The 25,658-nt window shown below is 44.6% G+C and overlaps 1 protein-coding gene across 10 annotated transcripts in view; it reads left to right on the forward strand.

Moving 5' to 3' along the window:
* Positions 1-25,658, forward strand: part of ABCC8 (ATP binding cassette subfamily C member 8) — a 124,279-nt gene that overhangs the window by 84,948 nt on the left and 13,673 nt on the right. For 4 of the 10 annotated variants that reach the window (XM_043969966.1, XM_043969967.1, XM_043969969.1 and 1 more), the window contains 19 exons: positions 912-944; positions 1,626-1,661; positions 2,864-2,962; positions 3,902-3,986; positions 4,967-5,047; positions 5,754-5,891; positions 8,357-8,482; positions 11,993-12,095; positions 13,075-13,316; positions 13,744-13,910; positions 14,869-14,938; positions 16,299-16,456; positions 17,403-17,485; positions 20,713-20,894; positions 22,273-22,386; positions 22,977-23,097; positions 23,498-23,628; positions 24,347-24,425; positions 24,786-24,894. In XM_043969966.1, coding sequence (XP_043825901.1) covers positions 912-944; positions 1,626-1,661; positions 2,864-2,962; positions 3,902-3,986; positions 4,967-5,047; positions 5,754-5,891; positions 8,357-8,482; positions 11,993-12,095; positions 13,075-13,316; positions 13,744-13,910; positions 14,869-14,938; positions 16,299-16,456; positions 17,403-17,485; positions 20,713-20,894; positions 22,273-22,386; positions 22,977-23,097; positions 23,498-23,628; positions 24,347-24,425; positions 24,786-24,894 — 2,157 coding nt within the window. Of the gene's footprint in view, positions 1-911; positions 945-1,625; positions 1,662-2,863; positions 2,963-3,901; positions 3,987-4,966; positions 5,048-5,753; positions 5,892-8,356; positions 8,483-11,992; positions 12,096-13,074; positions 13,317-13,743; positions 13,911-14,868; positions 14,939-16,298; positions 16,457-17,392; positions 17,486-20,712; positions 20,895-22,184; positions 22,387-22,976; positions 23,098-23,497; positions 23,629-24,346; positions 24,426-24,785; positions 24,895-25,658 lie in introns of those variants that run through there. The other 6 variants (XM_043969968.1, XM_043969972.1, XM_043969971.1 and 3 more) reach the window with 6 other exon arrangements.

Below are 25,658 nucleotides of genomic sequence, written 5' to 3' on the forward strand. Positions count from 1 at the left end.
CACCACTTCAGGTGTACAGCATACATGGGCAGGACAAGTTTGGGGCTGGAAGAGACCCTGGAAAGAATTGCAAATGCAGTCCCCTGCAGGCTGGCACTGGTGGTCAAGAGCCTTGGAAGTGAGAGAAGCTGGCCATAGTTGTCCACTCCTGTAATCCTTACGACTGAGGGAGGCCAGACTGGGGGATCTCTTGAATCTGGGTGTTCATGTACAGTGTCCCTGCTAAGTCTGATAATAAAAGTCTGAGCCCCCAGGAGCAGGGGGCCACCAGGTTTCCTAAGGAGGGACGAACCCTCCCAGGTTGGGAAATTGGAAAAAGCTAAGGCTTCTAAGCCAATCAAATAGTAGGACTGTGCCCTTGAGTGGCCATTGAACTTCCAGTCTAAGTGACATAGGGAGACCACGTTTCCAAAAGAGTTGTGGTTTTTTTTAACTGAAAAGACATGGTTTCTGTTCCTGCTTGGCCAATGATTTGCTATAAGACCTTGAGCAAATTCTCTCCCTTCAGTTTTTTTTATTCATAAATATGGTTGGACTTGGTCCCTTAGGGCTTACAGCTGCACTAAGACTTTTGGGACACTTTGCATATCTACTCTGTGCTGGATCTCTCTCTCTCACACACACACACACACACACACACACACACCAGATTGCTTCCTGTCCCAATCATGGCACCAAGTCAAGTACTCCCACTGACAATAACTTTCAAAGAGCCCTTTTAACATCGTCATTCTTACAGAGCAACTTCTGGCCATTGCAGGTACCTGCCTCCCCTCCCTCTCTTTTCAGAGCCCTTGGAAGGGAGATACCAGGGACTGGGAAGAGTCAGTAAAAGGCTGCTCATCCCAGGGACTGAGTGCTGGTACACGGCAAGTAATCAATGTCTCTGCTTTCTGTTTGCGGCACTGTAGCCTCCCAGACAGTGAGATGGGCGAGGACTCCAGGTACGCAGAACATATATCATAGTAGGGGAACCCAGGAGGCATTCTGGTTACATAGCTAGATAAGCCATGTGCAATTTGGAACAATTTCTATCTTCTCTCTCTGTCTTTCTCTCCGTTTCTCTCTGTGTCTCTCTGTCTCTGTCTGTCTGTCTCTCTCTATATATATATACATATATGTATATATGCATATATATGTCTCATACATATGCACAGAGTGTGTCTGTCTTTATCTGTCTTTCCTTCGCTCTGTCTCTCCTGTCTCTCTGTTGATCTCTCAGTGTCTGACTTTCTCTGTCTCTGTTTCTCCTTCACTCTCTGTCTCTCACACACTTTCTCACACACACACACACACACACACACACACACACACACACACACACACACACACACACACACCCCTATAACCTGCCAGCACTTTTCCTCATATATTTCCCCAAACCAGGTGAATGTTTTCCCTTGGCCCTAAATCAGCAAACCCCAGGGGCAGAAGGGAACAAGATGAAAATGTAGCCCAAAGTATCTGAGTGGGTTTTCCCATGGGATTAGTTGGTACCCATGTACAGGCTTTCCAGGCTGGGCTCAGAATGGAGTTGTTTTTCAGTTGGAGAGAGCTGAGTATACTTGGAGAAGCCTGACCACTTTTAAAAAAAATAATGATGTCTCTCTTTCCCTTTGCCACAGCCCAGAGAGGGAAACAAATGCCGGCCCGGATGTCAGGTACTTAGCTAGCTCTCACATCTCATGGGAACAAACATCAAAGGCTTTTACTCTTGGAATTCTCCTCCCTTCCTTCCCAGGTGGTCCCTGGGGTGTCCTTACAGAACACTGGGAGGCAAAAATCCCTGACATACTTACAGTTTCTGGGAACTGTGGCAGGGAGATGAGATTTAGTGCCTGGTTCAAATTGGGGTTCTGGAGGTAATTAGTGGAAGCTCCCAAGTTTCTAGTCCTTCTTAGTGCTCTACTGAGCTTTGATTGAAAACAAACATTCCCTGGAGCCATCTGGGACTTAGCCTTGTATCTGAGAAGTTTGTGATCCCACTTGTGAGAGAAACCTAGAGAATGAGGCCCCAATCACATTGTAGGGAGGGTGGCTTGCAAACAATCTAGCCTCAGTGGTCTATTCCCATGCAGGTAGGAGGTATCTGAAGGCACAGCTATGTTCTCATCCTGGAACTACAAAGTATTAGGATCCCTCATGACCCTAGCTATAAAGAGATCAGAGATCTAAAATCCAGGCCACAACTGCTGGCAAAATCCTTCCTCCTCCCACCCCCATGCCCATCTCCCTGGGCTGGGAGAAATAGGGGCCAAGTTACATCAGGGCTCCCTTCAACATGACTTTGAAGTAGGTAAGGATATTTCTGTTCTTCATTTTTAAGACTCCCCCTCCCATCTTCCCATTAATTTATTCTGTGACCCATTTCCCAGCATCTTATTCTCAGCTGATTTTCAACTATTTTATAATGTAGAAACAGACCAATAAAAGTTGAAAGTATTTGTTAGCCTCTCGGGGGTATTTCAATCAATCAAGAAAGTTTTTTTCAAGTATTTACTATGTGCCAGGTACTTTGCTAGGCCACTGGGAGAAAGAAAGAGGGAAAAAGAAAGGAAGAAATAGAAAGAAAAGCAAGAGAGAAAGAGGGATGAAGGGAGGGAGGAAGAAAGGAGTTAGATAGATAGATAGATAGATAGATAGATAGATAGATAGATAGATAGATAGATAGATAGATAGATAGATAGATAGAGAAATTCTGGAAAACACAAAAGGATGATCCTCTGAGGGTAGATTTTCTTGGGCTTTAATAAGTTGGTAAAGATGATTCTTGGGGGAGCCTATGTAAGACTGGTATGGGGTAGTCACATTAGAGGCATTCATTGGCCCTCACTGAAGCCCCTCTCTGGCTTTCTTTTTTCAGAACAAGGGGTCCAGTGGCTTATGCCTCCCAAAAGCCATGGTTGCTTAATGCCACAGTGGAGGAGAACATTACATTTGAAAGTCCTTTCAACAAACAACGGTAAAAGCTTCTCTCTCCTGGTGGGAGGGAAGGGGCTAGTGGAATCATTGTCAGATGGGTCAGTAGCCAGGCCTATCTCCCCTTACTCTCTACTCCTACAAAACCACCATCCCCATTCCCCAGGACTACTCAAAGGCCCAGCCCTAGTGCCCTCCATTCAGGTTATTTTAATTGCATCCTCTGACAATGGTCCTTACATTCAGAGAAGGTTGTTCTCAACATCGTTGCTGGGTCACAGCATATGTTGCCGTCCAATTAAACTCCTTAACTCTAGATCTGGGTAGAGATTTCAGAATTTTCTGGATGATTTATTTGGAAGTGGATTCAAATGCAAATTCACTTTGGATAGCTGGGTCCAACCCATCCAGAGCCCTCTATCTGGGGATGAGAGGAGGAGGGAGGGGACAGGATAAGTGGAGAGCTATGCAATCTGATGCTGTATCTAGAGCAAGCTAGGGGAGAGGCCTGGGCTCTTGCTTTCTGTCCTCTCTGTCTGTGCAACTCCTCCAGCTCAGTGGAGAAGATACTTCAGATGTGAGGCAGCTAAGTAAATAGTTAATAGTCAGCATTACCAGTTATCACACCAGCCAGACCGGAGGGATAGGGAATTTTGTCTGAGTTTTGTTGGTTTTTCCCCCCTCACTAACATGTAAAGATCACACGGACCCATTGTTGCTGGGTCACTGTGTATCTTCCCAACCAATTTAACTCCTTAAATATTTAACTAGCACAGTTATGAGCCTGAGTAAGGTGCTGACCCCGGGTGCTTTCCTGAATCAGATGCTGTTTGTTCTTCCAAGCTGGGAAGGCTCATTAAGCCATCTGTGTCCATGACAGTCTCTCCAACCCCAAATCCCTCTTCTAGGTAATGACCCTCTATAAAACCCGGCAGAGACTCTTGGGCCAAGCCATGCTTTGTCCATCTCTGTCTTCCCACAGGTACAAGGCTGTCATTGATGCCTGTTCTCTCCAGCCTGATATCGACATCCTGCCCCATGGAGACCAGACCCAGATTGGGGAGCGGGTTCGTAACTATCTTCTAGGGTATTGGGGTTCTCAAAGTTCACTCTCAAAATGGTCCTTCCCATAATTCTGACTTATGCCACCCCCTCCCCAAACCATGCTCTTCAGAGATTCAGTTACTGAGTACTAAAGTAGTATCTGTCTTATGATCAAAAACCACTACCAGGATCCTTGGGCCATGCAGAGAATTTCTAAGGTGAATTTGTCAGGAAGCAGTTGGCTTGGAGAATATCAAAAGAAGTGGTCATCTTACCCATCTTAGATATGAGAATTTCCTTTGACCTACCTTATTGTCTGAAAATTCTTTCTTGAGTCTAACCTTAATCTCTCCTGCTAGAACCAAAGTCCATTTCTTCCATAATCCATTGTTATGCTTGTGATAATAATTGAAAGCACTGTCTTCACCTTTGTGAAGGAGGTGGTACAAATATCATCAAGCCCATTTTACAGATGAGAAAACTGAGGCTCAAAGAGATTAATTGACTTGCTCAGGATCATGTAGAAGTAGGAGGGCCAGGACTAGAACCCAAGTATCCTGACCTTTTCCCATGTATGCTACCTTTCATGTGGAGAATAGATATGGTATCATCCCCATTCGCCGTTCAGACTCAAGGACCACACCAGCCCTTCCTCCAACCCCTTCTTAAAGAAAACAATCTCAGTTCCTTTATTCCGACCAACTCCATAGAATTAAAAGTTTCCTCATATTACACAGGGTTTAGAAATGAGTTAGAGAAGTGAAGACAATGAGTATAGACAGTGTAAAATGTGCAGGCTTCAAAATCCATCTGAGGCTTTGGGCCTGGCAAGATCAGAAATGAAGTTAGGCAAGAAAAAAAAATTTTAGATAATAATGATAACAACTTAAAACCTCCCCTGCCTTGGACATAGATGGCTCCCTTCACACTCAGACCCCAGTCCCTGTGACATAACCCAGGGAGGGGGCAATGACAGTGACCAGTTGCTCTCCACTGCTACCAGGGCATCAACCTGTCAGGAGGTCAACGTCAGCGCATCAGTGTGGCCCGAGCACTGTACCAGCATACCAACGTCGTGTTCTTGGTGAGTTCGTCTATCTGTCTCCCCTAGTCCCCCTCCACCCACACTTCATCCCACCACATTGTATGTGCTCAGCCCCTGCCCTGCATTACTATACAGTTTACTGTCATAGGTGGGTGGTGGGGGTGTTATTATAGTCCCATTTTACAGATGAGGCTCAGAGAGGTGATGACTAGGACATGGTAAAACAACTAATACATCAAAGGACCAGGATCCTAACTTGGGACTTGACTCCCAAGTGTAAGACTTTGACTAAGGGAGGGAGGAGTGGAGGGAGAGAGTATAGGATGGGAGCAGGTAGAACAAGTCCTAAGCAAACAAGCAGCTAAATCCTACCCTTCCCACCCTGGACACCCCCCAAAGACATGATGGGAGAAGAAAAGGTGGCTATCCCATGATGGCATTTAAATGTGAAAAGGATGTTAATTAGACTGCTACCCTACACTTCTATAGTGATTAGCAGTTTATAAGGTCCTTTCCTGGGGATCTTGTTTGGTCCTTGTAACAACTTTGTGAGACAGGTAGTATAAATTTCATACCCATTTTACAAATGAAAAAACTGAGGCCCTTTAAGATGAAGCAACTTTTCCAAGGTCCTATGGCTAAAGTAGCAAGGCCCAGAACTGGTATTATTCTAATTATTACTTTTGTTCCTATTTTATACTCACTTGACAAGTTCCTATCCCTAATCTCTCCTTCCTCTACTCAGGACGATCCATTCTCAGCCCTGGACATCCACCTGAGTGACCACTTGATGCAGGCTGGGATTCTTGAGTTACTGCGGGAGGACAAGAGGACTGTGGTCCTAGTGACCCACAAGCTGCAGTACCTGCCCCATGCAGACTGGGTGAGAGCCTGGCTGATAGATACCAAGGATGATCAGTTTAGGGGGTTAGGGAAAAGAAGAAGGAGGAGAGGGAAGGAGGAAATCAACAACAACTAAGATTCATTCTCACAGCCAAACACATGGGAGTTTTCCCAGACTGGAGTCAGTGTGACGGAACAGAGGCCCTTTCATCAGAGAAAGTCTGTTCTGAGGGGGAACACACAGATCCTCTCCTGAAACAACTTCCCATGAATGATCTCTCCTTCTAATGGAAGATACAAATAACAACACCCACTTATATTTCCATAACACTTTAAGCTTCACAAAGTTTTCCATGTTGTTATCCCCATCTTAGAAATGGAGTAAGCTGAGGCACAAAAAGTGAAGTGACCTGCCCCCACTCCTGGCTCCACGGCCAACCCTTTTCCAGTGGCATATATGCTAAAAAAAAAAAAAAAAAAAAAAAAAGGCTGATCGAACTCAAAGAAAATCCTCAAGAATGGTACAGATGGGACCAAAGCTGAAAGTCACATCAGAAACCTGACACTTTCTCACCCCAGCCCTCTAACTGTCTAGAACACACAGCAGGAGGGAGCCCAGGGCCATCTGACACCCAGGAAGAGCTGCCAAACCTCTGGGCAGTCATAGTCAGCCCTCACCCAGTTCAATTAATTGGAAGTCTGAATGATTGAATTCATACAATCACACAACCTTTAGAGCTGAAAGGAACTTCAGAGCACATCTCGTCTGACCTGCTCCTGTAACAGATGGGGAATCAAAAGCCTGGAGTCTTTAAGTGATGTTCCCAAGGTCACACAGGAAATGGCAAGACCAACACCAGAACCCAGGTCTCTTGGCTCCTGGTTTGCAGCTCCCTTTTCCAAACTTCTCTTCCTTTCATTTTATAAACTATTTTCAAAAAAACACGAGTTTATTACAGCTTTCAGGCAGACACAGCAACAAAAACATGAGCTGACAAATTTGTGCCAAGTGCCAATAGAGATCCCACCAGACCTGGTTTAATGACTAGGTAAGAATATCTTCATATTAATCATAAAAAGCCAAGTTGCAAGTAGCCCAAAGGCAATAGTGAGAGTAAGAGGCATTGATAGTACTCAGTCATTCAACAAGCATTCATATTAAGTTCCATGATATTTTGAGGTCTGGACTTGGAGTCAGGACCACCTGGGTTCTAATCCTGCCTCTGACACTAACTCTGCCATTTAATATTTCAGAGCCTCAGTTTCTTTATTTGTTATTTAAATACCTTATTGTCTGCCTTTGGAAACTTTAAAACTGTGTATGTATATCCATTATCATAATAATTATGTAACCAATGATTTACTGTAGGTAAGAAGTAGTGTGAGGTACATCATTAAGGAAATATTAAAACAGAAAAGGAAGTGGTCCAACCTTTGAACAAGGTTAAAGGATAAAAGATAAGCAGCTTGAAAGCTAGACTAGTACCCAAGGAACTTAAAGGGCTTTTTACATTTATTGCTATCATTTGTCTTTATAGAACTTTTTTTTCCAAATATATCTCCCAGTTCCCCCTATCCAATGAACCACCCCTCATAAAAACTGTAAAAGAAAGATTTTTTAAAAGCACTTTGACAGAATCAATCAATGCATCTGCTGATACTGAAAATATATGCAATATTCTATATCTATAGTCCACCACCTCCACATTTTCTTAGCTCTTCTCAAAGGCCATGCTTCTTAGTTATTATGATAATACAGCATTCGATTTCTGCACCTATGGGATGTTAAAAGACCTGGATGAAGATCTCTAAGGTGATGCTTATCTCCCCTTTGGAGGATTTATGGGAAGTAGACAGGGCAAGAATCATACCAGATGAGACATGAATGGGTTTCAGTCTGTATAAGAAAAAGGAAGTGCCTACAACAATGAGGACATGAGTCCAGCCTTTAAAGTACATTAAGTGTATATAAATGAACAGGGCTGACATTTTTGAAAATTCTTTTTAAAAACAGCTTGCCTTCCTTTTTTAAAAAATTATATTGAGATTTTTTGTTATATAAAACTTTCATTTCCAAATATATCCTTCTCTCCTCTCCTGCCCCAAGAAGCATCCCTTGTAGCAAAAGTGGCTTTCTTAAGGAAATCGGCTGTTTCCCCTTCATCTGACTTTGACCACTCATTTCCTAAATAACCACTTTTTTCCGATAGATAAGACAAGGATCAAGTCCAGAGCAGTGCCCTGAGTTTCTATAAACTCTGAATGGGGGACCCTAATCTATGAGATTAGACTATGATACAGTTCCCATGAGCTGTAAACAGGAAGAATCCCAAAGGGGAGCAAGAAAGCAGGACTCTGGGAGCTACAATGTGCCAACCCTGCTCTATGAGACCTCTATGGACAGCTTCCTAGTGAAAGGTCCACTCCCTTCACCATCCATCCCTCCTTCCCCTATATTTATTCTTCATCCCCAAGAAGACAAGTTGTATCCTTTTTTCCCCCCAGATCATTGCTATGAAAGATGGTACCATCCAGCGAGAAGGAACACTCAAGGATATCCAGATGTCTGAGTCTCAGCTATTTGAGCAGTGGAAGACACTCATGAACCGACAAGATCAAGAGCTGGAGAAGGTTGAGCCCTAAGGACCTTTGGCATCTGGGGTTTTCAGTTCCCTCTGTCCCCTAGTAAGGGGAATAATGCCCAACCATCCCCTAGTATGCTTTGTTTTGATAAGAGCCATTTCCCCTCCTCCCTGACCCAGGGGGCCCACAGAAAGTGAAATCAGTGTTCCCTTCTCTAGATTAACAACAATGAGCTATAAGCCAGCTGGAAAATGGACCAGTGCCCAAGAAGCCTGAGCCAGGATAAAGAGGCTACCTCCTTGGGGCAGCTAGGTGGCACAGTGGATAAAGCACCAGCCCTGGATTCAGAAAGACCTGAGTTCAAATCCAGCCTCAGACACTTGACACTTACTAGCTGTGTGACCCTGGGCAAGTCACTTAACCCTCATTGCCGAGAGAAAGAGAGAGAGAGAGAGAGAGAGAGAGAGAGAGAGAGAGAGAGAGGCCCCAGCAGAGACAGAATATGAGACTGGATGGGCTCTAATTAGGCTCATCTGGCATTTTTGAGGTGCCTGAATCATTGACCTAATGAAAGACAATATATTTTTTAATAACCTTAGGGTCCTAATGTTCTTTGTCTAGATAACCATTGGCTTCCTTCCCCACACATACTTTTGTCTTGATAGATAGATAGATAGATAGATAGATAGATAGATAGATAGACAGACAGACAGACAGACAGACAGACAGACAGACAGACAGACAGACAGACAGACAGATAGATAGATAGATAGATAGATAGATAGATAGATAGATAGATAGATAGATAGATAGATAGATCACCTTCATTTTACATTATATCCATCCCTCTCCTTCACCCAGCAAGTTATCTCTTTTTAAAGAAAGAAGGGGGCAGGATGGTGAGAAGGCAGTTCAACAAAGCCAACCAGAATTCCATGCCCACTGTCCCCAACCTCTTACAAATAAAGGAAGGAGATGTATTTCTTTAAACTTCCCTCTGGGGTCAATCTACTTGGTCATTATAGTTACATTGCATTAAGTTTTTATTCAGTTTCAATTTTTTTATTCTGTCCACTTACACTGTAGCAGTTATGATGTATATTGTTTTCCTGATTTTGCTTACTTCACTTTGTATCAGTTCTTTGAAGTATTTCATGCTACTCTGAATTCTTCATTTTCAGTGTTTCACAGTAATATACCATTAAGTCACATACCATAATTTGTTTAGTCATTCCAAAAGTGATGGGCATCTACTTTGTTTCTAATTCTTCACATCCACAAAAAGTCCTGCTTTGAATATTTCAGTGTATAGGAAGCCTTTTTTTCATCTCTTTGGAATTTATTCTGGACATCTGGGTTAAAGGGTATTTTGAACACTTTTTTTAGCAAAATTCCAAATTGTTTTCAATAATGGCTGGACCAATTCACTGCTCTACCAACAGTATATTTGTGTATTTGTGTGCCTAGCTTTCCACAGTCCCTTCAACACTATTTCCAGCTTTTGACATCTTTGCCAATTTGCTGAGTATGAAGTGAAACTTCAGAGTTATTTTGAGTTGCATTTGTCTCATTATTGATCATTTAGCACAATATTTCCTATGGTTGAAGCTTCCTCCTTGAACAACTTTTTTTCATATTTTTACACCACCAACCCCTTTCAAATTGAATCTGGGAAAGAAAGGCAGGGAGCTCTAATAATACTGGGTCATCCCCATGTTCCAAAGAAATTCAACTTATTTTCAGTTTCCTAGAGGGAGCTAGTGACATAGCAACCAGTCTGATGCATTCATCTCTTTGTTATGCCACATACAAAAAGAGGAAGTAGTTTCACCACATGGCCCCAGCCCCTTGGCTTCTAGCCTTTCCCTAAAAGATCGAAATAACCAGAAATAATTGTAATTATTATAGCATAAATGGGGTTGATTAGTCACTTCCCCTTATGACCTTACCCAGAGATGAGCCTTCATTTGGAAATTTTTATTGTCTATGCCTTTCCATATACCTGTCAACCCCCTTTACAATAGAACATACTTTTACAGAGTAATAATAATACTTCATATTTACATAGCACTTTAAGTTTTGTAAAGAATTCCCCTTATAATATCCCAGTGAGTTAGGTAGTCAACAAGTCAGTCAACAAACATGTATTAAGGGACTACTATATGCAGTACAATGTGCTACGCTCCAAAAATGCAAAAAAAAAAAAAAAAGAAAAAAAGGACAAAATCCAGTCCCTGCTCTCAAGAAATACAGTCTAATAGGGGAAACAACATGCAAATAACTATGTATAATCAAACTATATACAGGATAACAGGCTGTAGAATAAATGGGTATCAGGAAAGACTTCTTGTAGAAACTGAGATTTAAGCTAGAAGCCAAAGGAAGCTTGAGAAGCCACAAAGTAGACACAAGGAGGAAGGACATTCCAGGCATGGGGGCATAGCCCATGACAGTTACCTGAGTCAGGAAGTGGAGTGTCTTGTATGAGGAATAGCAAGGAGCCCAGTGTACCTGATCTGCATACTATATACTAGGGAGAAAGGAGGGAAGGACTGAAGAAGTAGGAAGGTGTGTGTTATGAAAGGCATCAAGTGTCAAACAGAGGGTTTTATATTTGATTCTGAAGGTTATGGGGAGCCATTGGAGCTTACTGAATAGGAGTATAACTCAGTATATGCTCAGACCTGTCCTTTAGGAAGATCAATTTAATATCTAAGTGGAGGATGGACTATATAGTGAGAAACCTGAGGCAGGGAGACCCAACAGCAGGCTATTGCAGTAGTCCAAGTGTGAGACGAGAGCCTGTACCAAGATGGTACAGATGTCAAAGATGAGAAGATGTCAGAGAAGGGGAGAATGTCTTGAGCAGCAAAAATAGCACTGAATTAAGCATCACAGGACCCAAATTCAAATCCTCCTGCTGCTTATTACCTATGTGACCTTTGAAAAGTCACCTGACCTCTCTGGGCCTCGGTTTCTTCATCTGTAAAATGAAGAGTCCCTTCCATGGATGATCCACTTTACAGATTAAGAGACTGAGATTCACAAAGAAATGACTGGCCTTGGGTCACACTGTTAGTAAATATAAAAGCCCAAATTTGAACCTAGGTCTTCTGGCTCTGAGATCTCTCCCATGGATCCATATAGGCTAGAACCCTATTCCAACAATTCCATTCAATCCTGACTCATTCCAATACAATAAAAAACTTATTCCATACATGCTATGTACAAAACACCAGACTGAAGGCTGAAGAGAAAGAACATTTAGAAAAGACTTGGTCCTTGCTCTCATGCAGCTTAGAGTCTAGAATGGGGGTAAGACATGTTTACAAATAACCACAGAAGAAATTAGGATATGTCAAGTACAAAGGCTATATATAGCCAAAGTGTCATGGAAAAGTTCAGAAATCCCTTAAGACTGAGAAAATGGAAGACCCCAATGAGGAGATGATCCAGAAACATGGATTTGTCTCATTCTTGCTTCCCCATCCCACTCCTTCCTGGCTTGGGGAAGAGCAGCTGGTCATAAGTGGTTTTGTATTCCTGACTATCTTTCAGGAGACTGTGGTCATTGAGAGAAAGAACATGGAGGTCCCGAAGGGTCTGCCCAGGGCCATGTCCTCCCGAGATGGGCTCCTGCTGGATGAGGAAGAGGAGGAAGGTGAAGTAGCCTTGGTTCCCAGCTCTCAGGGGGCAATCCCATGCCTCAAAAAAAGTAGCTGAGGGGCAGCTAGGTGGCACAGTGGATAAAGCACTGGCCCTGGATTCAGGAGGACCTGAGTTCAAATGTGGCCTCAGACACTTGACACTTACTAGCTGTGTGACCCTGGGCAAGTCACTTAAGCCTCATTGCCCTGCAAAAATAAGTAGCTGAGCTAGAGATGTGGTGATGGCCCTTGTCTCTGTCAGTGAAAGGGAGGTTTGAGAGACTAATGTCCCTGGAGTAGAGTGGACCTGGGAATTGAGAGCACTTGGATGAGTCATAGAATTAAGGGCCCTAATAGAGGCACCGGTCCTAGGACTTATGAACTTTGAGGGGGCATAGGCCTGAGTTCTTAAAGTCCTACAGAGACGGCCTGGAAGTTTGGAGGTCTGTTGGGATGGGCCCAGTGTTTTTGCATACCAAGACTCTTTTGCTGAATCTGAGTATAGATTAACCCCACAAGCTAAGAAGTAGGCTCAGTGACGCCTGATTTTCAGGGATTTTCTCATTCCCAAATAAGTGACTATAATTGGAAGGGTGAAGGTGGAGAGAGAGGCACAATCTCCTTGTTTGGCCTGGCGAACATCTACAAGAGCATCCTAGGCCTAAGGGGGTGGCTGGTATGGTCCATGAGCTGAGGCATACTTGGTAACTTAAGAGTAAAGGGGATTTAGATTTAGGAGTCCAGAAAGCTAGGTCCCAGACTCAGTTCCACCACCAATTTGCTGTGTGACCTTAAGCTTAGTCACTAAACCTTTTTTGTTAGTTTCTTTCTCCATCTATAAAATAGGGGTGAAATTCCCTGACCAAACCACCTCCCAGAGCAGTTTTGTGAAGATTAGATTGGCTCAAATGAGATAAAAGGTAGAAAACCCTTTGCAAGGTATAGAGTCATACAAATATGAGGTGATGGTAAGATCACCCCTACCACCCACAGAGGAGATGGCAGAGAGTGAAGAAGAAGACAACCTGTCATCTCTGCTGCACCAGCGAGCCAAGATCCCGTGGCAAGCCTGTGCCAAATACCTGTCCACGGCTGGCGTACTGCTTCTGCCCCTGCTGTTCTTCTCACAGTTGCTCAAGCATATTGTTCTGGTCGCCATAGACTACTGCCTGGCCAACTGGACGGATAGTGCCCTGGCCCTGGGCCCGGCCACAAGGAACTGCTCCCTCAGTGAGGTAACTTCAAGCAGGCCCAAGGAAATGGAGGGCCAGTGTGCCCAAGGGTGGGGGATGCCATCAAACTGGCAAAAATAGAAATGACAAATGTGGGCAGGGCTGTAGAAAGCTAGGCATGCTAACACAGTGCTACTGGAGCTGGGTTCAAATGTTCTGGAAAACAATTTGGAATTTGGCTCATTAAAAAAGTGACAGGGGCATCTAGGTGATGCAGTGGATAAAGCACTGGCCCTGGATTCAGGAGGACCTGAGTTCAAATCCGGATTCAGACACTTGACACTTACTAGCTGTGTGACCCTGGGCAAGTCACTTAACCCCCATTGCCCACAAAAAAGTGACCAAAATGTTGTGCAAAGGAGGGTGTGAAACAGCACCTTCCTTTGTAGGAAGACCCTGAGATAACCTTTCATGTTTTTGACTATCACAGGATTGCTCCTTCGACCACAGGGTCTATGCCATGGTATTCACAGCTCTCTGCAGCCTGGGAATTGTGCTGTGCCTGATCACATCAGTCACAGTGGAGTGGACAGGCCTGAAAGTGGCCAAGAGGCTGCATCGAAGTCTGCTGAACCAGATTGTCCTGGCCCCCATGAGGTATCTCCCTCCCCATCCTTCCCATTTCCCACCACAGAGATGTCGCCTTGTCTCCTCCCCATCCCCCTGAGATGTTACTTTGTGTACTTCTCTCCCTATCAAATACCCTCATCCTCTCCTCAGGGAAATCCCCCTATCCTTTTTCCTCTCCTTCTCCCCAGTGAAGTACCTTTCCACCTCCCCAGGGGGGTCATCCATTCCCTGTCCCCTGAGATACTTGGTTCCCCCTTCCCACTCTCCCCTAGAGAGCATTTCTCTCCTCCCTTACCCAGTGAGGTACCATCATCCCCCACTGCTCCTCATCTCTTCATTCCATTCAGACCAAAGGTCATAAATTCAGTCACTTCCTTCCACAACAGCCCCAACTAACAATCAATTTGATGTCCATGTGGCTACTCTTCAGTCAGTAAAACAGTCAAGGAGTCTTACCTGATATTTTATAAACCTTCTACCTCACCCCAACTCCTATTGTATGGATGATTTTTTTTACTTGTTGCTGCTCAGATATTTGTTTTGATACTATGCATCAAAGCCTGATTGTAAGGATAAGGATTTCAATGGTATAGGAACTCCTACCTGAAAGAAATCCCTCTACTGGTGCAGACTGGTACCTTTCTGTGACTTTTATTGCCTAGAGCACTTAAGTGACTTGAGCAGGGTCACATAGGCAGAATATGTCCACAGCAGTACTTGAACCCAGGGCTTCTGGCTTTGAGGCTGAATTTCTATACACTATACCACATAACTGCCTGCACTGAGTATTCCCATAGCAGCCAGAACAGATGGGAACTGGGAGGGGCTATACTTTACTCGGGGGAAAGGGAAGGGGAATAGGAAGAAGCAGTTTCTGGGAACCAGAGCCTAGATACACACTTGAAATAAATTGCTAAATAAATACACTTACATCATGAACAGGTGCTAGAATGAGTGGCTTTCCTTTTCTCTTGCTGTCTCTTAGGTTTTTTGAGACAACTCCACTTGGAAGCATCCTGAACAGATTTTCATCTGACTGTAACACAATTGACCAGGTAATGAGATTTGGAGTCTATTTTCCATGTGTTCAAATAGCAAAGAAGGACTGGGATCCTCCCTTAGTTCATAGTCATCCTGTGAGTTAAGGGATAGAAATTCCCCACTGGAAAATTAACAAATATGGGCTCCCCCTGATGCCTAACCCTGTGCCAGGTCCCAAAATATTTGATACAGGTGTGCTTGAGAGGAGACAGAAAGAAAGTGATGTGAAGGACACAGCTATTTATGACATTTTGACAATAATCAATACCAAACTCTTTAGTGTAGCCTGTCCCTAAAACTTCAGGCAACTCCAAGCACAGCCAGTGTACCAGACCTTCCCAGAAATGCATACACACACACACACACACACACACACACACACACACAAAAGGAAAACCATCTAGGTAAGCAGTTCTGCCATGACAAGGTCTCACCTGACGCTCTTACTCACCCTACTTCCAAAATAATCATTTTTACAGCCATTGAACAAGAAGTTTGGCTAGGTTCAAAACAATATATATATATATATATATATATATATATATATATATATATATATAAAATAACTTTTGTTGTAGGGAGAACTCAATTCAACATTTATTGAGCACCTGTTATAGACACTTACATTGTGCACAGGGAAGGATGCAGAAGATTAATAAGATACAATGCCTGTCCAGAAGGAACGTATAGTCTAGTTAGAGAGACTACACTCCCATCAGTGAAATGACTAGCCGGAAATACAAGACAGCAAAGGTGCCGAGTGCATGGTGCAGACAAAAGGTGGCAAAGCTGTATCTGGAAATGCTTTCAGAATAAAGGGATGGTGGCAGTGACCCAGAGTATTGCTACAGGAAATGTCACAGATGGCAGCCTCAAGGGGGGGAGGGGAGAGTAATGACAGTAGTTGTTGGAATATAGGGGACAGTCTGATGGGTGTGGGGGGAGAGAAGTACAGTGAGTGGTGCAACAGACCATCTGACCAAGCAAGGATGCAGTTGCTTGGAGAGAGGAGGTAGGCATTTGCCCAGAGACTCTGCCACTGCCTTCAGCAGAGTGGCAGGAAGGAAGGTCCTAATAGAAGGGTTCTCTTGTAGATAAACCCTTGAAGTGGAAAGCTAGGTGAGGGATTGGGGGTACCACGTGGTGCAGTCCAATGGAGGCATATAAGGTACTCCACACCTCACCCCATATAGATGCTCTAAGACAAAGTTCCAGTAACAGTCCCTAAGTTACATCTCTGGGATATGTCATGGGTGTCCAGGAAGGAGAAGGTCATGGGAGGTTAGTGAATTCTGAGAAATTAATAAACACTTCCTATTTGGACATTTGCCCCAATTCTCCTTCCTCTTCCTCTCCTTCCCCTTCTCCTTTTAGCACATCCCTTCCACCTTGGAGTGCCTAAGTCGATCCACAATGCTCTGTGTCTCTGCGCTAGCCGTCATCTCCTACGTCACCCCTGTGTTCCTCATTGCCCTCCTGCCTCTGGCTATTGTGTGCTACTTCATCCAGAAGTACTTCCGGGTGGCATCCAGGTGACTCTTGTTTCTTGGAAAGATTTTTTTCCCCTCATGGGAATTTGGTTCTGAATGTCATTGTGTTAGTAACTCAAGTTCAAACTCAAGCTGCAGTCATCTGCATTTGGCCATGGGGACATTGCCAAGAGGAAGCTCCAGTGACCTAGGGGTGGGAGACCAGACACAGAAGAGAAGGAAGAGCAGGATACAGGGAGAAGGCCCCTGTTTGTTAAAAATGATGGGTTTTAAGAAGTGAGAACCTTTGGCAATCTGCAAAATCTTTACAGACCAGTGGAACTCGGCTATAGCCTGGTGATTAGTAAATACTGGCATGCAGTCTATTCACAATCTCAAAGAAAAGTGGTACTCTTTTTGCTTGCATAATCTAGATTGCTTCCTCTATAAACTGGATACCCACATGAAGAAATTCAATAATTTCTACATTTGAAGTTTATGATGACTCTAAATGCCACATATGATATTTACTCAAAGCTCACTTGGACCACTCAGGGGAGGGCCTGATCTGCATTTGTGGAGGAATTTCCCCATACAAATGAAATTATTTGTGGTCCAAAAAAAAATCTGCCACCCCAGGGTGTTTGGGTATACCCAAGACAACTAGGTGGCACAGTGAATAGGGCACTGGGCCTAGAATCAGGAAGACTGAGTTCAAACCTGGTCTCAGACACTTACTACCTATGTGACCTTGGGCAAGTCACTTAACCTCTGTTTGCCTCAGTTTCCTCAACCACAATCTGGATTATGGTACCTACCTCCCAGGACTATTGTTGAATAAAATGTGATAACATTTGTGAAGTACTTAGCACAATACCTGACACATGGTAAATGCTATATAAATGCTTATTCTCTTCCCCTACTCACCCAGGCAAGTGTAAGGTAGGGCACCCACAGGAGTATGAGTTCATGCCATCATTATCCCCTGTTTTCCCACAGGGACCTGCAGCAGTTGGATGACAGCACCCAGCTACCCCTGCTCTCTCACTTCTCAGAGACAATGGAAGGGCTTATCACCATCCGAGCATTCAGGTACAGCTGTGCCCATCCTCCCTCTGGGGAAGCCATTGAGAGCCACATCATGGGGAAAGGGGAGGTGAGAAGGTCATGTACCATCTGGGCAATGGCTCCGATCCGGGTGATTGAACTGGGTCAAGATCCATGGGGTTCACAATGACTGCTGCTGACCATTTAAATAGCAGCAGGGAGCAAGATGTGGTTAACTGGGATGCAAGGACATTGTATTAGAGGTCTGTCCCATGGAAACGGCGTTGGACTTTTTCTGCTTGGCCACAAAACTTAAAAACAATGAGTTGAAGTTATAGAAAAGTAAATTTTAGTTCAATAATAATGAAAAAATTTTCCAATAATTAGGAATAATGGTATACTGAAAAAAAATTATCTCCAGAGTCAAGAGACCTGAGTTTGGATCCCACTTTGAATCCCTGTGTGACTGTGGGAAAGCCAATTAACCACTCTGGGCTTCCATTTCCTTACCTGTAAAATGATTAGATGAACTCTGAGATCCTTTTGAGTTCAGCACCTATGAGGCTATGAACTATCTAAATGTGAAATGGATCGCCTCCAGTGTGAGTTCTCCATCACTGGAGCCCTCCCCTAGCAGACAAACAGTAGGACAGTTCTTGATCTGAGATCCATGAACTTATTTTTTGTTTCATATTTTGATAATGTATTTCAACATAATTGGTTTCTTTTATAACCCCTTGTGCTTTATTTGATGAATTTGAATACATTTTTCTAGGGAGGCATCCCTAGGTTTCACCAGACTATCACAGGGGTCCATGACACAAAAAAGGAAAGGAACCCTGTTATAGGACAAATGAGCAATATACTTGGAATCAGAGCTCGTTGTTGTTGTTGTTGAGTCATTTCAGTTTTGTCCGACTCTCCTTGATCCCATTTGGGGTTTTCTTGGCAGAGATACTGGAGTGGTTTGCCATTTCCTTCTACAAGCTCATTTTACAGATGAGGAAACTGAGGCAAACAGGGTGAAGTGATTTGCACAGGGTAGCACAGCTAGTGGTGTCTGAGGCCAGATTTGAACGCAGGAAGATGAGTCCTCCTGATTCCCAGCATGGTGCTCTATCCACTGAGCCACCAAGCTGCCCTGGAGTCAGAGGTCCCGGGTTTGAATCCTGGATGCTACTTAATATTTGTGTAGTAGTAGCAACTCAGGCTAGATGACCTCAAAGCTCTCTTCCAATCTGTGCTGCTAATTGGTCACTAACTAATGTTTTAAAGGGAATTACTGTTCTGATATAAGTTGAGCTGGATGACCTCCAAGGTCCCTTCCAACTGAGATTCCTTAGGATCATAATCCTCAAGCTGGAAGGAGTCTTATAGCACATTTAGTCCAACTCCTAAATTTTACAGATCAGGAAACTGAGGCCCATGGAGATTAAATTACTTGTCCAATGTCACGCAAGTAATGTTAGAGCCGATATTTGAACCTTGATGATCAGACTCCAAATCCAACTTGCTTTGTGACCAAGTTCAGGTCCTTGACTCCATAAAGAATCTAGCCCTGATCCAAGGGCCACATGGATCTGAGTTGCCTTTGAAGTCCCTAGCTCCTTCTTAGAACTGGTTCTTTGTTTGGGACCCTGAGGCTTTCACTTTTAATTATTTTCTAAATCTCCATTGACTAGTAACACTCTAGGGGAGGTGTTGCACTGAGCCTCCCGATCTTCCTAAGGTTGTTTCACTCCCCTGGGTTCAAATATCTGTTGCCCCCAAACCTTAATTTCCTCTTTCTTCTTCCTCCACCTTCCACCACCGTACATGGATTCCCAATTCAGACATATGCTCTCTGCTCCCCTTCCTGTTCCTATTTTCGGTTGGGTCATATCCCTCTCTTGTGCCAACATATCCAGGTCCTTATGGGTCTCTGCCCCAGCAGAAAAGAGTCTGGTTTGGACATAGAATACTCACAAACCAACTTGGTATTTTCCTACCTGGAGGTAGGATGGTCTTTATTTGTCCATTCTTTGATCCTGGGCTCACTCTCAGCCAATCAGGAAACTTTCTGAGTGCTTAGAGGGCTTTGGGTACTCTGCCCACATTTCTGTGTAGCCCCTAACCCCTCCCAGTACCCACCACTCCTACCAATGGAAGAAGGCAATACCCAACAGGTCCAGTTAGCTTCAAAAATCAGAATAATTTAACCTAATACACAGGTCAGACCAAAGTTTATAAAAGATAATCCCAGGGCAGCTAGGTAGCACAGTGGATAGAGCACTGGCCCTGGAGTCAGGAGGACCTGAGTTCAAATCCAACCTCAGACACTTAACACTTACTAGCTGTGTGACCTTGGGCAAGTCACTTAACCCCAATTGCCTCACTAAAAAAAAAAAAGATAATTCCTTTCTCACAAGCAAATCCCAGACACAGCCACAAATGCGAATAAGCCTTAGTCCTTGACTATGACCTTGAACAACTTCCCCTCTCTTGGCCTCAGGTCCTGCTTCTGTAAAATTAGGGACATGGATCAGATGATCTCTCAATTCCCTTCTGACTCTAAATCCTATGAACTATTCAGTCAATCAGCCAATAAACAAACATTTATTAGGCATCTACTATGTCCAAAGCACCGTGCTAAGGTCTGGCATATGTGAAGTTTAGCTGGAACCATGGAGAATCTTTGTTCCTAAGTAAATTACAATCTTATTGTAGGGATGAGTCCTTAGTATGTGACACAAAGCTCTAACTAAGGTGGAACAACTAGAGTTTTCTGGCAAGGCACTGGAATTTGACACATGTATTCCTTCAACATTATAGCAATTAACTCCCCCCTCCTGCTCAGCTGAATTTGTCTTAACTATTTCCTGTATTATTTTCATCTCATGATTACAGAGTTGATTTGAGGGTATGTTTCATCCTGTTTGCCCTGGGTTTGTCAAAATTCTTAATTACAGATCAGATTTCTAAGTACTGGGTGGCGAGGTGCAGAGTTCAGAGAAAGGAGAAATGAGTTGTACCTAAGTATTGTCTCTGACTAAAGGCCAGATTATGAGGGTGCCCCCTTGGTGGTTTTTCTAACCATGCACACCTATCTACAAATACACACATCTAGACAAAAGAACACAGTTTGGGAGAGGATATTAGGAAATATGAGTCTGGTTCCCTCTCCACCATCCTCTGTCCTCCTTACAGCATGCACTTCTCCTTCCCTGTAGCATCTCAGGGAAGGAATGGACCAGATGCAAACTCGCTGGCCCACCCTTCACCTCCTCTTTCAGGTATGAGGCCTTGTTCCAACAGAAGCTTCTCAAGTACACTGACTCCAACAACATTGCCTCACTCTTCCTCACTGCTGCCAACCGATGGCTGGAAGTCCGAATGGCAAGTCCACACCCCTTGGGGAGTAAGAGGAAGTTTTGGGGGTGAGAGTCAAGGGTGTACCCAAAAGCAGCTTTCAGAGGTGAGGGTGGGGAGTCTGCAGATGAATAAATTAAAATTTTTAAAAGGTGTTTTGGTCATAGAAAGTCCAAGTTGTCTGGTTGGGAGGAGGGAGAAGACAAGGAAGGTGGGATCATTATCCTCACCCTCATCTTCCTTTTCCTCATTATCTTCATCAAAAACCTCTTTAAGGTTTTCAAGCATTTTGTACGTTATCACATTTGATGCTCACAACTGGTGGAGTAGGTACTGATAATCCCATTTTATAGATAAGGAAACTGAGGCACAGAGTAGTTAAGTGACTTGCCCAGACTCACAGCTAGTTAAGTGTCCAAGGTAGGATTTGAACTCGGATCTCCCTGACTCCAAATTCACCCATCTGCCTCACTAGAATTATCCATTTATACAGCATAAATCAGAATAATACTAAAATGCAAGAGTTAGAGAGGATTTTAGAGATCCAGATCTCTCAGGGGAGCAGTCTCATTTCTCAGACTCAATTAGCATTCATATGCTGTGTCTGGGGCCCTGGGCTGGCCACTGAAGAGATGAAGAGAAATAGAGCAGGCTCTAATCTCAAAGACTTTGCTACCTGAAGGAGAAATTGCTTTAAAAGAAGTAACCCTCAGGGTGGAGGCTGGGTGGGAATGAAATCCAGGCATAGAGGATGATGAACCAGGAGTTGAGAGAGAATAGGAAGTCATTGGGGTGGGAGGAGAGAGGGCAGGGAAATCTAGTTTGATTGGAGCACAGAGTATAGAGTATATGCTGGTAAGTCATGTGTGATAAGACTGGCTAGAATAAGCCCAGAGCAGCTGACTTGCCCAAAGGCATACAATCACTAAGGGGCAAAGCCCAGATTTCAGCCTCCCTACCTCCTGGCCTGTGTCCTTCCCACTGTTATGCACCTTGACAAGTCAGGACACCTCCCAAACCAGGGAAGAAGATAAACCATGCACCTCCACCATCCCTTGTGTACAGGCCTCTGAATGTCAAACCTAGATCACCCCATCACTTCTCATCTTTCTTCATCTGTCTTCTTGCTCCGTGTGTGTGTGTGTGTGTGTGTGTGTGTGTGTGTGTGTGTGTATGAATATGTATATGGGTGAAGGCATGTGTGTGCGTGTGAGGTATGGTCATTTCTGCTGCATCATGTGTGTGTATATTGTGTGGATGCATAAAAGTGTGAATGAAATCATCACATTATACTCACAGAGGGAGTGTGTGTGTGTGTGTGTGTGTGAGAGAGAGAGAGAGAGAGAGAGAGAGAGAGAGAGAGAGAGAGAGAGAGAGAGCGCCTTTGTCTCTGCAGACTGTGGCTCGGGGTGTGGCACACAAGGCTTTACAGGGAGGCTCTATGGGGAGCTCGTGATGCCTGAGGAGCAATCTTGTTCTCCCAGGAATACATTGGTGCCTGTGTGGTCCTCATCGCTGCTGTGGCCTCCATCACCAAATCCTTGCACAAGGAGCTGCCTGCGGGATTAGTGGGGCTGGGCCTCACCTATGCCCTCATGGTGAGTGAGGCAGGGTGGATCCCCTGTCCTGGTGAGGGAAGAATGAGGGGCTCTCTCCCTAATAGGTCACCAACACTAAATGATCCCTGTCTCAGGGCCCCCAAATCTTTCAGGTCAGAGTCACTCATGACCCTCAGATTTACCTTAAGTTTAGCACCCCCACCCCAAAAAGGGGGGAGGGAGTTTAAGGATCACTGCCAGAGCTGGACTGAGTCAAGAAATGATACTTCTTGCTTCAAGATTGGATATTAAGATATTATAATCCAGGGGACAGCTAGGTGGCACAGTGGATAAAGCACTGGCCCTGGATTCAGGAGGACCTGAGTTCAAATCCAGCCTGAGACACTTAACACTTACTAGCTGTTTGACCTTAGACAACTCACTTAACACTCATTGCCCTGCAAAAAAGAACCTACTATGTGCTGAAACCTGGGGATAAAAAAAAAAGGCAAAAGATAGTCCCCACCTTCAAGGAGCTAAAAGTCTAATAAGTCCCAATATTGTAACTTCAGCTCTTCAGCAGCCCCTAAAGTTACCTGTATCCTGTTCCATCTGTGATCCCCTTCCCCATGTCCTGGCTTTCTCCATAGGTGTCCAACTACCTAAACTGGATGGTGAGGAACCTAGCAGACATGGAGATTCAGATGGGGGCTGTTAAAAGAATCCATGGTCTTCTGAAAACCGAAGCTGAGAATTATGAGGGGCTTCTGGGTAAGGAAACTCAGGAAGAAGGAAGCATGAGAGTCTTCTGGGTCAAGGAACTCAGAAAGTCAGGGTTTCCTTGTGAGGTGACTCAGAGGGAGAGGGAGGGGCTGATGGATGAGGAAGGTCTGGGGAAGGGAAAGAGACTGCTGGGTAAGGGGGCACAGGAGGGACAGAGTTAGGGGCTCCTGGGGGGAGGGCACAAGCACTAGGAGATAAAGGGAAGGATTGCTGGGTATAAGCAGATAAACTCCTGAGGGCTTCAAGAGAGAGGGTACAAGGCTAATCCAGGATGGGGCCAGGGTACCTGGGGGTCTGGGGATAAGACAAAAGTCTGAGCCAGGCTTTCAATTAGACCACTTCTGTGGTCCTCTTCTCCTTTATTCATCCCTCCCACCACCTTCCTCAGCTCCATCCCTGATACCAAAGAACTGGCCAGTCCAAGGAAAGATCCAGATACAAAACCTGAGTGTCCGCTATGATAGCTCCCTCAAGCCAGTCCTGAATCATGTCAATGCCCACATCTCCCCAGGGCAGAAGGTCAGTACAGAACCTCAGGGCTGGGGGGAGATGAGTAAGAGGGACAGGGAGGGAAGCAGGGGGGAAAGGGAGGAGAAAAGGTCAGTTCCAGGGTCATATGACCTCAAGCTAAGGTCCAGTCCCATACCAGCCTTAATGCTCAGCTCCCTTGGTCTGGGATCCTACAACCTCCCTCCCAGACCATTCTAAGTGCTTTAGTCCAACATGCCCACTCACTGGCATTATTAGTGCCAACCCTTCCTGTTGTAGCCTTAGAAAAATGGTAGTGGCAGAGCCCTTTTATTGTGGCTTGAGACATTTGGCATGAGTGTCCTCTGTAGCAAGAGAAAAAGGAAGAAGAGAGATTTCCTGGGATCACCTCCCACCCTGAGATGAGGAACCTGAGCCCAGTTTCTCTCTCTGTTGTCTATTTCATTATGACACTTCCTCTTTCTGTCTCTCTCTGTGTCTCTGTGTCTCTTCCTCTGCCTCTCTCCCTCCCTTGCTTTCCCTCTCCCTATCTTTATCTCTGTCTCTGACTTCCCCCCATTTCTCTCTCTCCCTTCTCCTCCTCCTCCTCTTTCTCCTCCTTTCTCCTTCCCTCCCTCTCCGCTCTCACAATCTATAAGCCTCTAGTCCATCCTTGGCCAAGCTCCTCAAAGAGCTTGATCAAAGATAGAAGATCATACTTCCTATGTTCCCCTGGGAGGGCTTGGTTCTCAGCTTCTCCCTATTGCAGATTGGGATCTGTGGCCGAACAGGCAGCGGAAAGTCGTCCTTCTCTCTTGCCTTCTTCCGCATGGTCGACATGTTTGAAGGTAGGTCCTCCTCCCCTGACACCCACAATACAACATTCCCTGACTGCTCTTCTCCACACAGAGCTCACTCCCTAGAGAAAGGGCAAATTGTCACTACTGAACCCCTGCCTGTAGAATCACTCTTTCAGTGAGGCGCTCTGTCTGTTTGTCTTTCTGTCTAACTGGGTAATGGATGCTCCAAGTTGTATGGTCAGGTTTGAATGTTTCTATGATACTCACGGCCTTCAATACAGAGGGTCAACCACATGGCCTGGCCCTGCTTCCCAGCTAGGTCCCTTCTACCCACGCAAGTCTCTGTCCCCCATCCCTGTCAGTACTAGGCACAGTCCCCCTGTGTGAGTTGATCCCTGGTTAATACAGGGAGGATCGTCATTGATGACATTGACATTGCAAAGCTGCCCCTGCAGACCTTGCGATCCCGACTTTCCATCATCCTCCAGGACCCCATCCTCTTCAGTGGCACCATTCGGTGAGTAACACCCCAGGGGAGGCCCAGAAAAGACCAGAGATGTTACCTTAGGGGAAAGAGCTTCCCCCTACCCCACCCCCGCCCCAGCCCAGGAACCTCACAGTGTATGCAATGTTCCAAAATGGACCATGTCTACAAATCAAGAGATTTCTGATTCTAGGGTCAAACTATGTAACTTTGGAAATATTAGTTCCATTCCCTAAGGCTTAGTTACCTCATCTATAATATGAACACTCTTTCACAAACAAAAGTATGCTACAGACAATCTCTAATTCCCTCCACAACCTCAGTAGCCAAGAGAGTGGGGACAAGGAATGAGAGAGTAGGAATGAGACAGTGAAAAGAAGAGCTAGATATAGGAAAAGAAGGATGAGGAGATCATTTTTAAGATCTTAAGACTGTCTATTTAACTACAAATTTGTCATTTTAACTGCATTTTTTTTGGTGGGGCAATGAGGGTTAAGTGACTTGCCCAAGGTCACACAGCTAGTAAGTGTCAAGTGTCTGAGGCCGGATTTGAACTCAGGTCCTCCTGAATCCAGGGCCAGTGCTTTATCCACTGCACCACCTAGCTGCCCCTTAACTGCATTTTAACTTTAATTTTTACTCCTCCAATTCAAAAAAAGAAAAAGAGAAAATAATAAGAAAACCATGCTAACAAATACTCATAGTCAAGCCCAAAAAATTCCCACATTGGCTGTGTCCAAAAATCTATTCCTCATTCTGCATCTTGGGTCCATCACCTCTCTGTCAGCAGGTGGATA

The sequence above is a fragment of the Dromiciops gliroides genome, chromosome 6 (genome assembly GCF_019393635.1).
Source record: "Dromiciops gliroides isolate mDroGli1 chromosome 6, mDroGli1.pri, whole genome shotgun sequence".
In the NCBI taxonomy this organism is placed as follows: domain Eukaryota; kingdom Metazoa; phylum Chordata; class Mammalia; order Microbiotheria; family Microbiotheriidae; genus Dromiciops; species Dromiciops gliroides.